This window comes from Eufriesea mexicana, unplaced genomic scaffold (assembly GCF_001483705.2).
Source record: "Eufriesea mexicana isolate 0111107269 unplaced genomic scaffold, ASM148370v2 scaffold124, whole genome shotgun sequence".
Lineage (NCBI taxonomy): Eukaryota > Metazoa > Arthropoda > Insecta > Hymenoptera > Apidae > Eufriesea > Eufriesea mexicana.
The window spans coordinates 851,972-865,814 of NW_016908357.1; the positions used below are offsets into that span (position 1 = coordinate 851,972).

The following is a 13,843-nucleotide window of genomic DNA, read 5'->3' on the forward strand; positions in this document are numbered from 1 at the left end:
CGCGTCTACGCATTTGTAGAACATTTGAAAGGGAAGGCAAGAAGGTTATCTATGAAATAGTCAATACGTCGAATCATTGTGATACCGAAGTGGAGAAGACACGACAAAAATAGCGAATGCTGTGGTTGTGCGAGCAATCGAAGTCAGTCGGAATAACGTCTTTCTTTCATCTGCCAATCGAGAGTACGTTCGAGTCTTCGAATTTGCGTGCTCGATAGTATCGAACGATCGGTCGAGAACGGATCGATCGAGAAGAGACATACGAGCGAATGTTCATTATACAGTGAAACGACCAACGATATCGTTAATTAAATCATCGTTACACAGCCGAACGGAGCGAAATAGGATATTCGCAACTCCCTGACTTCGTCCTCGTTTCCTCCCAGTATTTACTAGTTACTACATTCGAATACCGCACATCAGTATAGCTATTATCGTTAATTCTTTAACAGAAAGGAAACAGAGAACATCGTATAATGACGCACAGGAAACAATGAACTACGCATAATAAGAGAGTAATAAGTTTAATAAGATGGAGTACGATCGTTTCCACCGTTCTTGTCCTATAGATAGCGACGAAAAAAAAAAAAAAGCGAGAGGTACCGACACAAATACGTTATATATGTGTAAAAACAAATATGTATGTATGCTTGACGCGCGTGCACGTGACGCAATACGTACACACCGATAAACGTAATCTCTGTATGCGTACACGTAGACGCGTCGCGGGCGTATGTATATTTTTTTCGTTGGACGTATGCGTGCGAGTGCGTGTGTGCGTGTCGCTACTTGTGCAGGTCACTGTATGGAGTATACAATTGATAATAAATTATGGACACGTGTTTGCAAGAAAAAAAGGAAAAATGAAAAAAAAAAAAAAAAGGAAAAGAGAAAAGAAAATTGTCTGGCCTATCAATTTCACGACCCGAAATCGAACCAGGCGTGGTTGGACGATCGCTGAAAATCAAGCGAATCGAGAAGCAATTTTGCCGAGGATTATCGCGGTTCAACGTTGAAAGGAAAAAAGTTCAATTACGCGAACAGACGCGACGATTCCGGGAGCAATTGGCTGGACGGAATTATTCGAAACTCGCACACCATCTTGCGCGATTTAAGAGGAGTTAATACCCCGAATCGTTCTTGCCCGGCGTATCCGAGATTCCCGGATTTGCTTTCGCGAGACGACGTCGTCTTCTACCCATTAAACCTAATCCTAAAAACACTCACTGCCGGTTCGGGTTCGCTTTAATTATCGCCGATTAACGCCGATTACGCGGCTTCAATCCGCGCGAGCCCCGAGCATCGTTAACTTCTGCGTCCCGACGATGATATTCCTTCGTTCGTGTAATTATTCGCTCGAACGCAACGCGCGTACACACTGGCGTTGCGCAACCGCGAGATCACGGTGGGTAATTTACTTTCGAGCTTTCCTTTGATATCGCGACCCCATTCATAATTGACGCGTTAGGTTCGTTTACGCGAGGCCCGTGCGTTTATTACCGTTTATCCAGCGACTCGTGCGAACGCGCTCGTTCTACTCGCTATGCACAGTGAAACGAATCGAGCTATCGTCGCGATAGGCCCATTAGCGTAAATCGGAGCATCGTAACGCGCGGAAGCGTTCGAAGCGTTGCAGCTGCGTGGAAACAGCCTGCTCGTCTAGAGTTCTTCGATACCTATCGCGATACTCCGACGATGAATCTTCGAATCGCCGAAACGTTTCTCGACCGTGCTACGCGTTGTATACGTTGGACGTTTTACACGGTGACATTTGCAATGGAATTACAGGTGTTAGCGGTAGCCGGGCAAAAGCGGAGAATAGCGCGAGAGCGTGTTAGAGGTCTCCTCGAAGAAACTCGTTCGAGTCGAGTGGAGTACGTGCAACGAGTAATATCGTCGTCGTGCTCGGTTGTAATTGGAAGCACGGCGCTGGAATACCGTGTTTCGTTCCATTGGCCGTGTACAGCAAATTACATTGTACGCGGATATTGCGTCTCTTCGAATTTGCCAGCCGCTCGTTACAAGACGTTCCCTCCGGACAGATCAAAGGATGCGTCCCGAGTGGCCCTCCATTGAGAGGCAGAAAAAAAGCATTTGACGGTGAAATGCGCAATGCTTACGAGCGGAGGGTATGCAATTGATTAATAAACGCCTCGGTTAAACAAAAGCACCCCGCTGAGCGGTTCTATGCCGGTTGTTAGCCCGGCTCGGTGGGTCGCGTGCGACTAACCACCACACGACGCCATTGTCGCGGGGGCAGCGACTCACGGCTCGATAGTTTCGCGAAGATAAAATCGCGCTCGTTCCTTTACCACCGCGTCTACTTTTTCGCCAGGAATATTACCTATCCCGGAAAGTGACGAAGAAAGTCCCGGGGTTGAACGCTCCGGGATCGAGGTCCTCGGTTCCACGTGGAACAACCTGCTGGATCTCGCTCGGATCCTTATCCGGCCTATAGATCTCTTTCTTAAGTCCGGAAGGCGTCGAGCTGTTCTCGACCCGATCGAATCTCTCCACGGTAGACGAGGCAGTATCGAGGATCGATCGTCGAATAAAACTACCGTCGAACGTTTACCGTGCTTATCGTCGAATTTCCCTGTGTCAACCTCTCCAGGACCATTCGCGTACGTTTCCTCGTGTTCCCACACGTTCTTTCGCGAGAACGAAAACGTTTCTGCGACCCAGGTCGCGTTTCTTTCCTCGAAACAGAACGGACACTTTCGAGATCCTTCGATTTCAGTGTCGCGACTTTGTTTATCTTTCGTTTAAATATTTAATCGATTCGCTGGTCGGTCTCTCTTGGTAACTCGCCAAGAAGGGCGTTCTCGTTACGTTTAGGTGACGAGATGTAGCACGCACGATGAGTAACAGCGGCGACACTTGGTTGCGTCAGCGTCGTGGGATCCTTCTTTTTCATCCGGACGGTACTTCTTCGGGGTATAACGATAACGCGCGTTATCGCGATATTGCGGCATTTTTCATTGCCAGAGAACACTCGATCCACAGCCGCGCTGCAAGTCATTTGCCCTATTACACGCCCCTTTTCCATTCGCGATAGGAGCCGCGTATTTTTGCAACGATATTTATAATCGACTATGGGAATGGCGTTTCGCGATGGCGGAAAATCCGTTTCCACGAGTGACGGGACCCGGGGGCTCGTATCGGGTCGGCTCGGAGCGGAAAATATTCGGAGCTGGGCTCGTGAACGCGTAGCCAGCCCGCGGTGGTTCGTTTGTTTACCCGTGGAACGCGTTGCCGAAGAAATACGACGGGTCTGTAGGCAGAGGGTAAACAAGAGGTGGAAAAGGGAGAAAAAAATAGAAAAGAAGTCCAAGGCCCATGGAACGGTTGAATTGGCACGGAACGTGTCGTAGGTATAGACCCGACGCAGCTGCGGTCACATTCTGCGATTCGGCGGATCCGCGTTTCTAATCGTGCCACGCGTACTCGTTCGACGTAATGGCGATTCCGTTGCGGTGACGTACGATCTGCTTTTGTCAACGATACACGGAATTATACGACACGTTACGGTAACAATGCAGGGAAAAATTATTTCGGTATTCCGTAATTAACGTGGATATGGATTTACTCGAGTACAGTGCCGGGTGATCGATATGGCTATTAGTAGTTTTTGGACAGGCCGGGGATATCATCGACGTGTCTCCTATCTTTGAGAGTCGCTGAATAGGTAATTCGTTATTATGGCCGCATTTATGCATCGGAGTTCGTGGAAGAAATCTATTTTGCGATCGTCCTACGATCTGTATATATTTAGCCCGATGGGGAGGAAAAATTCCCAAGCAACAAACGATCAAATATATACAAGCATAACGCATTCACCGAGAAAGAATACATCGGCAAAAGTATTTCTTATTTGATTTATTACAATTGAAAATCCTTGCTTTGACGTGGTACAATTTCCAGCTTCGTGGAAACCATTTATGGCTAACAGTTCTTCAAGCTGATAGTCTTTTCTGTTTAAAATAAAATCGCGAGGGAAACATTCGTGCAAAGAGAAAGATAATTTTACACTCAACGAGATTTGTGGAAAATCTCGGGTTTACTTGATAATATTTCAAATGCACGTTTCGCGAAACGGCGAGCTCTCGAGCTCGCTTGAAAATTCTTTTTTCGTAAACCAGCGAGAGGAATTACGAAATTAATAAGACCGCGTAAGACTGCAAAATACATCTTAAACACATCCACCTAATCGCAGTGACATTTATACACAGATCATTCAGCCATCTTCACGGATACGCAACACTTTCGCAATCAAGATTCCAATCAGATTCCTCGCAAATTAAATTTCAAGAATTATCTTTTAGTATGCAAAACACCTCGCCGGTAATGATAGTTTTCGATAGATATTTCCTTTCTTCGTCTTTTTACTTTATTTCTATTACATCTCTAATTACAATATTCCTCGACTGTTTATTATTCCTTCGTTTCTAGGAAGTCGTTAACGTTATTATTTTACCGTTACCGTTACCGTTTGGTCATTATTAATTAATATATTCGCGATATATTCCAAGAAATGTTTCGATCAAGTTAATAAAAGAAACGTAACAAACTTTTACAGCTAGTTGGTGGAAAGATTTCATCGACGTACGGAAAAATCGAAAAATTTGTCGTTATCTTCTCGCTACAAAGTATATGCAAAATATTTACATATATACATAATATACAGAGATAATTTCTTTTTCGCTGCATAAATACCTATTAGAGTTCGGCTCTCTTCTACAAGGACGATAAAATTAGGCGTTTTTTCGGGTTTTTACGCGTTTGCAGAGCGTGGTGGAAAAACGACGGCGTTACCGTTACGACATCGTAAGGACGCGTCGCGACGACACGTCGCGTTCCGTTGATTTGCGGCAGCGCGCAACGTCACCGCGGCGAGATCGCAACGGCGGCGTCGCGCACCGCTCGGTGTGCATCGGGCCATATCCATAGGTCGTTCGACGGAGCCGCGAGAGCGTACGCGAGCCGAAGTGCGCGCGCAGCCGGAGTAGGATCAGTCGTATGGTAGTCGTGAGAGAGCAGGCGCCCCCTCCGCATCTCTCCTCGTCTGGTCCGAGCCGCAGAGCGGCGCACCGTGTGTCGAGCCGAGCCGAGCCGAGCCGAGTCGGTCAATACTCCGGGCAACGCGGTGGTGAGAGCACACGACGACGGTCGCCCCGTACTCTCGTGCACGCCGTCACTCGGAAGCGGCGACTCTCGCTACGGATTCGTGTCTTTCGCGTCTCGAACCGCGTAGTCGTTCTTCTACTCGTACGAGGAGCAGCCGTGCCGAGCGTCGTCCGCAAAGGGACGCCAGTCGTCGGAGGACCGGCCGATCTATTCTCGCCGTGACACTGCTCGCGCGAACGGACGCGGATGATACGTACGACACGCACGCACACGGAAACGTAGCACACGCACGATAGAGGAGGACACGCGTGCGAGGCAGCGGCCGCGCGCATCCCATCGTCTCGTATCTCGTCGCATCGTTCGGCCAAAGAAGATACGCGGTACGATCGCTGCCTAGTTGGTAGCGTTCTCGGCCGGAATCAGCCGCGGTCTGCCTTCTTCTTCTTCTTCTCTTCCTCCTTCTCCTCCTCCTCCTCCTCCTCCTCCTCCTCCTCCTCCTTTTCCTCCTCCTCTTCTACTCTCGGTGTCGATTCCGACACGCACAAAAGACGATGCTGCTGCTGCTTCTGCTCCGTGGGAGACTCGTAGGAAGCCGAAGGACAGTGTCAGGACACGTTCCGCGCTGGTGAGACGACGCGACACGAGACTCTCCGTCTCTCGGTGTTTCATCGACTTTTCCGGCCAGTGTATATACGGCGACTGGAATACGCGGACAGTGGGTGATATTCCGTGCTACGATCGACGTCGTGGGATCGACGGTGAATCGGAGCCAGAAGCTACGTACCTGACCAACCACACACACGCACGCAGCCACGCACACACTCGACACACTATGCATCCTGGAGCGTGATGGACAAGTTCGCGTACGCAGCCAGCAACTTCCAGCTACGCCTCGCCGGCATACTCATGGATACGTGGATATTCTTCCTGTTCGTCGCCATAGCCGGTGAGTCTGATATTCTTTCTCTTTTCTTCCCCCTTTACTCGTTTATTACCCCCGCGTGTCGTATCGGATTCGAATCGATTCGAGTCGATTCGAGGACGAGATCGTCGGTGCTCCCCCGATGTTCTCGGTGTATCGATTGGACGAGTGGCTCGCAACGTGACTCGGCCCGCGTGCTGTCACTCGACGTGTCAATACGCATTACGTATGCACAACAGGCACGTGCGGCACGCTGAGTAAGTGCGTCGTATCTGTGCCATGGTTGAGACTCGATTCATTCAAGAGATCGGAGAGAGAGAGAGAGGGAGAGGCTCGATGCCACTTTCGTTCTCTAACCACGGTGAACCACGTATATTCCGTTTTTGGAGCGATTCGTGGCCCCGACGACGCCACGGGTCCCGTCGCGCGAGTTCCTGGAATCGAGTAGGGCACGTCGTAAGAAAATATCGTTAGGGAAACCGGTACACGCCTTGAAACGCGATTCCTCTTTTGTTATTCTCCTTCTCCTTCGCGCCGCGATTATACGCGTCAAGCTGTTTGCTTTTACCGCTATCGGAGACCTCGTGGGGTAACAGGCGCCACCGAGTACCGCATCCGGACGTCGGTGACGATGACGGACGACGCCGCGACGCACCACCGTATTCGTAGGGCAACCAGATGCTTGAAATTCCTACAGCCACGCAAAACCAAGATCGCGGTATACGCGAGTCGTCTTTGTCCTTTCCGTCTTCCTTTACCTTCGCCAGTGTTTATTTTTTTCTACCTCGTCGCCACTGCCGTCTCGCTTCGACTCGAAGTCTCGTCGATCCATCCATCGCTCTCCAACGCCGTGTTTACAACCTCGTGTGTCCACGCATACGACGACTCGAGTCCTCTTTCTCCGCGTCACCTCTCCGTGTCCCCCTCGCCCATTTATTTCTCTCTCTCTTTGCTCGTCGAGTTGCTCGTCTTCCCGCTACTTTGACTCTTTCTTTCTCGCAGCCGGTTTTACTCGTAATCCGCCATCGTCCCCTACCCTCTCTGTGTCCTTTCCAGTCGTATCTCCGGTTCGAGTACTCGCAGCCACCCCGACGCGGTACCCTCTTCTATCTCTCCGCGATGGGGGCTCGCTCGGTGCATTGGTGCGCGGGGATGCACGAAAACGGGGGTAACTGTCGGCGACCGTGGCACTCGTCGAATCTCATTTACGATCGCGACGAGCGGAGGGAGGAGGAAGAGTGGATCGTAAAAGCGGTGCTCGCGTACTCGAGCATACCGATTTTACCTCGCAGCACGGCGCCCCGGGCCGCTGTAATTGCTTCGTGTCGTGCCGATCGATCGGAATTCTTCTATCGCGATGCTCGATTTCGAAAACGATCGGATCGAAGCGTGCTGCGCGCAGCTTCGACGCTTTCTCTCGCGGCACTCTCTGTCCGTAAATGGAAGCGACGCGACGCGTTCCTTTTCTGTGTTTGCGCGAACCAGACGCCCTGGCTGGAAAGCCTGCCTTTGATAGCGCGGCGCGTCTGATTTAGAGAATTTCGCGCGAAAAAGAGAGAAAGAATAAAGGAAAAAGGGAAGAAAGGGTGTGCGGGGTTTTCATCGGGCCTGGCAACAGCGGCGGGGCAGAGTCAATTTAGTCGGACTGGAATACGGGGGAATGTTTCTCGCGGAAGCTGGAGCGGGAAAAAACGCGAGATGCGATATTCTGCACGTTCGCCGCGAAGCATTTCAATGGCCGCAAACGGAAAGTATTTCCCTGTTTTCGCGGTTTATTTCATCGGATCGCGCGGCCCGGGGTACGCGAGTCGGATGAAAACGAGGTCCTCGCGAGTGTCGAGGAGCGTTGGTCGTTTTCCGCGTCGCGGTATCAATGGCAACCCTTTTAGGAATCGGGCCGATCGAAGCTTACCGGGAACCGCGTCGAGTGATCTCGAATACGCATTTTCACCTCTGCCGTACGTGGCACGATTCCCAGCTCGTCGGGCAGGAACGCGTATTCTACTCGAACTTTCGAGTGCCGTTCAAGTTCATTTTCCACACTCGAAAACGAGCCGGATGCGGCTAAGCAGTTGGTCGATTTCGCTCGCGCGTGCTCCTCCCTGCTGGCGCTGATACGCCGCCAGCAAATATCGCGATTCTTTTCAATCGGTCTCTCGTTACGTCAATCGCGCTACAAAGATAAGCGTTTGCTTCGTCTTGTTTCGTAGATATTAGTTTTCATTCATCGAACGTTTACGGACTCGTAACGAATCAATTACCGTTCCATCGCGTTCCATGCCGTATTTCAGCTTCATCCTTCCATCCACTCGAGATTGTATCATGCATTATTCATCGTTCAACGGAACTATTATTCGATGCATTTTATTCACGTTTATTCACGTTCCTCGTGCTGTCTTTGTACCTCTGTACGGACGTATCCAGTGCATTTATCTTCTTCGTCGTTCGAAAACTCGCGGTTTCGCAATGCGAATGGGTCCTTGGTCATCTTCGAATACTCCACACTCGCTAGAATTCGCTGGCATATAGAAAAATCGGTGATAAGTACATCTTCGACCACTCGTTCTTCCTTCTTTGCTCCTCGTTCTCGCGCGCAGATTCGTCGGGTCGAGGGAAGTTTCCAAAGTTCCATAACCTATTCACCTCTCTCTCCCTCTCTTTCTTTTGCTCTTTTTCGTGCGCGAAAATGTTCGTTTCCACGGTGGCTCTAACGACGAATACTCGTGTCGTTGTGCCACCTTCTGCACCGAGGACTCGCCTCTTTTCGTTTCATTATCCGTACGAACGGTACGTCATACTTGACTCGTGCACGATCTAGGAATTCTCATTACCTTTTCGTGGCACGAGCACATTCATCAGGTGTCAAATAAAATTCGCGCGAGTCTTCCTTACTTAAAGTTTAACAAAGATCTACTCCCGGTACAGGTGCACGACGTTGTTATTTCGCTATCGTGGCCGTTGAGACGAATTAAGAAGACCCTGGTCGGAAGACCATTCTAACTCGTCCACCTTGCCATCGTCGTTGACTTTCACTTGCAAACCGAACTTTGCGATTCCGTGTCCCCGTTGCTCTATATAACGTCACCGTCTCGTAATAGTCCGCGTGAAACTTTAAAGTGCCTGAAATAATTGGCCAATTCCGCGACTTCCACCCTCGTCGGGGGTCAAACGATTCTCCGCGCTCCCTTTCGGCAGTTGCACCGTCTCGAGATGGCTCGTCTGAATCGTTTCACCGATTTTTTCCCTCGCCGTTACCGATCCTCGAGTATCCCTGCGAGAAGCAATTCGGAGAACGGTGGTTGATACAGAGGTACGCGTAGAGAAAGAATCAGAAGGGAAGCTCGATCGACCGTTGCGCGAGTACGTCGGTGGTCAGGGTCGAGATCCTCTTAAAATTTCGCGATACGTGGTAGGTCGTCTTGGCAACGACCAAGTCGAATGATTTTACGGGGTCTCTGGTGCCGGCTACATCGACCGTTGTAACGAACTCGAAAGAGCAGGGAAAGGGAGGGGTGTAACGGAAGGTAGGTAGGTAGGTAGGTAGGTAGGTAGGTAGATAGGTAGATGGGTAGGTAAGGTAAGCCAAGGGTTCCGGCAAACTACGCGGAAACCCTGTCGGGAGACAAGCGTACCTCTCATCCGGAACGCGTATCCTTTAGAACACGAAGAGAAGCAGGTGTTCCACGCGATACGCGCATTGTCCGCTCGCTTTTTATTCTTAGCCGTTCCCATCCGTACGCGAAATCCACCCGCTACCGTAACGTGGACAGATGTGTCGTTGCACACGACGAAACTCACAATTTCCGTCCTTTCTCCCACTGGATATCGTCGGTGGAATTATACGGTAGCTCGTGGAAACAGATTTTTCTCGCTTTTATCCGCGGGATCGTAGCAAACGGTCGTTTCGTTGCGTTGTTTCGCGTGGCGAGATCGAAGCAGAAACGGTTCCTTTGCACGGGCAAACCCTTGGAATGAACGGCTACGACGAGGCTCGGTGAAATCGAGGATACCTGGCGAACGTGGGAGGAAAGTCGAAAGTCAAATATAATAGCGGGGCTCTCTCTACCTTTTCCGCTTTATTTGAAATCGATCTCCGCTCGCTGGCCACGAGATATCCATATCCGATTCGACGAACGCGAGTCCTCGTATCGAATGGCGGAATGCTTTTTCCGTGCTTGTCGTATAAACGTTTCGTTGCCGGGACGTGGATTTCGCGCGGTCATCGAGAACAAGCGGCTCGCGGAGCAGCTCCCGGTTTCTCCTATGCATTCTTCTAGCTCGTTATCGGGGATCTAAAACACGTTTGATCTCGTATCGGCTCTTCGCCTAATCGAATTAACTCCCGTATCGTGCTCGGCTCGTGTTTACTCATCGATTTTCATCTTCTCGTATCGCGTTCTCGCGTGCGATCGGCGAGAATCGCGGATGCTTTTCCGCTCGGTTCGCGCCGAGTGGAATGCCGCGCACGCGATCGCGTACGTAAGCTGTAACATCGGGAACGAATGATTAACGCTCGTTAAAGAGAGCGTAACGAGCATCGATTCGGAATAGCTCCGGCTCCCTTTGCGGATCGAACGGCATCGCGGAACCGACGAAACGGGTTTGCCCCGAAATCCTTTGATCGCCGCGATCGGAAAGAGCGAATCGGTGCACGACGGACAGATGGAGTAGCGACAGAAGGGAAAAAAGGACGCTTTCCAATCTCTAGTCTGGTTCTTGCGCAGTTTTTCCGGTCAAAGCGGCGCCGGTGATCTTAAGCGCGGATAGAAACGTGGTCGACGTCGGGATGGTTCTCTAGAATCTAGACGAAAGAATGCATTTCCTCGTGTCTGCGATGCGACGGCTGTGAAATTGCACCGACGCTACTTTGGTCCGCATAGAAGAGCACGTACTTGCTCGCAAAATTCTCGCGCGGAGGTATGGCGCCGTGTCGCCACCCACAGCCTGCTCGAGCACCCGCCACCCTCCGAGAAACCTCTAAGCCCTGCAACCCACTTGCGCCATCCCACCCTCTCTCTTTCGCTCTTATACGCGACACGGTCGAACGGGGTAGTTCGCACGGTAATAGGACAAACCGCCTCCTCGTTCGCCCTCCTCGAATCGGTTTAATTTTTCCCTCATACTCGCCATCGCGAGAGCCACTCGCGATGCCATTTTTCTCTCTCTCCCACCCTCTTTCCGTCACCGGTATAATATCAGTTTCCGCGATCGATAATTTTACTCGGCCAGGCCCGAATAACGAAAGTCAGCGATCCATTCCGAGTTGGGATTGGACGGAAATAACGCGGAGAGCGAACCGGCGCGTTGTGACGGATTTGAAAATGAATCGATCGGTCGCGAAAGACAGCGGTCGTCACGGTTACCAGGGGGAGGGGGGTGGGGGGAGCTTTTATATCTCGCGGAATATCCGTTTCGCGGATCGAAAGCGGCCGAGTCCTTTCGCGATGTTCGCGTCTTGTCGGAGTTAAGATGGTCCGCGCGAAAATGTACTCGTTGGACGAGAAGTTCTTCCTCCGGCGCGTTTTATTGCCGGAGAATCGCCGAGTGATACATGGAACTCGTTGGCTCGCCAACGCGACGAGACGATGCTTCTTGGCTGGCAAAGAATCGGCTGAGGAATATAGGTCGAGCGGTAGCTAGGGGCGTCTCGGGCACACATACCAGCGATCATTCGTTCCATCGAGACGCATACGCTTTTGCTCCGAGACTTAGGCTAAGGCGCCTTATGCCAACGGGATCGATCGTACTTGACTCCCCTGTACGGTGGTACACGCACCGCGCCGTATAGAGCTGGAAACGAATTTGGGTCGCCGGGAGTGGCGGATCGACCGCGGGTTATTATCGAAAAACCAACGGACCAAACGCGTAAATTTCTCTCCTCGCGTCTGCTCGTGGTCGGATTCGCGAGGAAATCGTCGGCGAGTAGGCGAGGGGTGGATAAGGGAGTTAAGCTCGCGGTTGCTTCCCTCGTGGGCTTTAGACGCGGAGATCGACTGACGTTTAGCGTACCAACGAATCCGTCGGATCGAGCCTCGAACGAGGCTCGAAAGTCTCGAGTATTGGCCAGCAACGTTAAATCCCCTGCAACCAGATATATCTCTACTTACCGTACTTCTCGTGGAACGTTATCGAGCCGAGTCGAGCTACTTGGAATCGCGGAGTTCCGTTCCAGCGTAAGTTTCCCACTTTGCTGGCCTGCATTGTACAACGAATCGAAGTTTAGAACGCGTGGCAACGTCACTCTACCGTGACTGACAGAGTGGATAGGAGAGCGAGGGTGGACGGAAGGGAGGAACGGCGTTAATCCGGGAATTCTGGCGGTAGATTTTCCCACGAAATTTTAGATTCGTTGGTGCGCGACGCGCGAACGGGTAACGCGGTTTCGAACGCTCGAGCGATATGCATCGCACGATCCGGCTATTCGACGATGCGCGTCGGGGAAAATCTGATTTGCAACGCCGATATCTTTTCGCGGACGCTAATAGAACCGCCTATCGGTCCGCGCGCGCGCGTGTTTTCATCCAACTCGCGCGATTTCGTTCGATCGAGTTCCACCGTTCCGATGTTCCGCACGCTTTACCGCGCCTCGCGAAAACTCGCAGCGCGCCAGTGCATATATGCACATACGCGATATTAAATTCGAGCTCAAGCAGCGTGATTAACCGTTCCAGTTTGTGGCCATAGATCCACTCTCGATATCGGGTGGCGGTGTTTGCGGTAACGTTACCCGCCAGAGATCGCTGCTCCGATACGTTCCGCTCGGTTTCCTTTCCGTTCCATCTTTCCGCGCCAAATTTCCAAGCGAGTCGCGTCGCGTTATCGGTCACGGTGTCGCGATTCCGACGGTCGTCTTACGCGTTCGAACGCGATCGAGATCGAGATGGAGTCGATCGAGGTGGAAGATTCTCGTGGCCTTTCGGTTCGACGTCTCGTGCCGGGCGTTAACGACGCTCTGGGTCGCCTAGTTTCCAGCGTCGAAGCTCGCGCTACGCGTACCCGTGTACACCGGGCGGGTAACCGAGTTACTCGCTGCACTGCGCTTACCGGTGATACGAATTACAGGCTTGCTGCTCCATAGACGTGCACGGCCTGTATATTATCTCGTTAACGTAGCCCCGAACTTGGACGTTAACTCCCGCCGCGAGACAACACAGTACGCTCGGGTGTGTGTTCCTCGGCACGGTATCGGAATTACCCCTACGCCTGGCGTCGTTTCAGCCGCGTTCGAGGAACGTTGGAGTAACGCTGGAGTAACGTTCGAGGAACCTCGTGCTTCGACTAAGCGTTATTTCCAGAGATCGATGTCCTGCCGCTTATCGCGACTCCGTGACACGCCACTTTGACGAGAAAAATATCGCGGCACGCTAGATGCACGAACGTAGAACGGGGTCCGTTCCGGTTCGCGCGTCCCCGTTCGGGTCGGCCGAGCCTGGACTAACTTCGATCGGCCCCCTGTTCGCGTTAGCCTAATTAACGACTATATTAATTAATAATAACAACGAACAGAGGGTCGTAACTCAATTAGCCACGGTAATACGGAACAGACCGGGGCGCATCTTGAAACACGCGAACAGCATGTACATTACCTCGTTACCGCGTGCTCGAAGTTGGCGAGTAACTCGCGGCGCGAGACACGTATACGAGCAAAGTTGCCGGCCCAGGCCGTGTGCAGCCTCTCGTTTCTTGCCCGCTTTCGCCGCAGCCAACTTGTCCGTTAACGATAACACGATGAATTAACGCCGCGATTATCGCGCTCCGACGATAACCCGATGGTGTCGAATGCGCGCACCCGCC

General features: G+C 51.6%; 1 protein-coding gene across 3 annotated transcripts in view; it reads left to right on the forward strand.

The window, feature by feature from the left end:
* Positions 1-5,714: 5,714 nt before the first annotated feature.
* The window catches only part of dtn (transmembrane protein 132C dtn), a 52,760-nt gene continuing 44,631 nt past the window's right edge, over positions 5,715-13,843 (forward strand). For all 3 annotated transcript variants that reach the window (XM_017911288.1, XM_017911290.1, XM_017911291.1), the window contains exon 1: positions 5,715-6,073. In XM_017911288.1, coding sequence (XP_017766777.1) covers positions 5,977-6,073 — 97 coding nt within the window. In that variant the 5' untranslated portion in view covers positions 5,715-5,976. The remainder of the gene's footprint in view (positions 6,074-13,843) is intronic.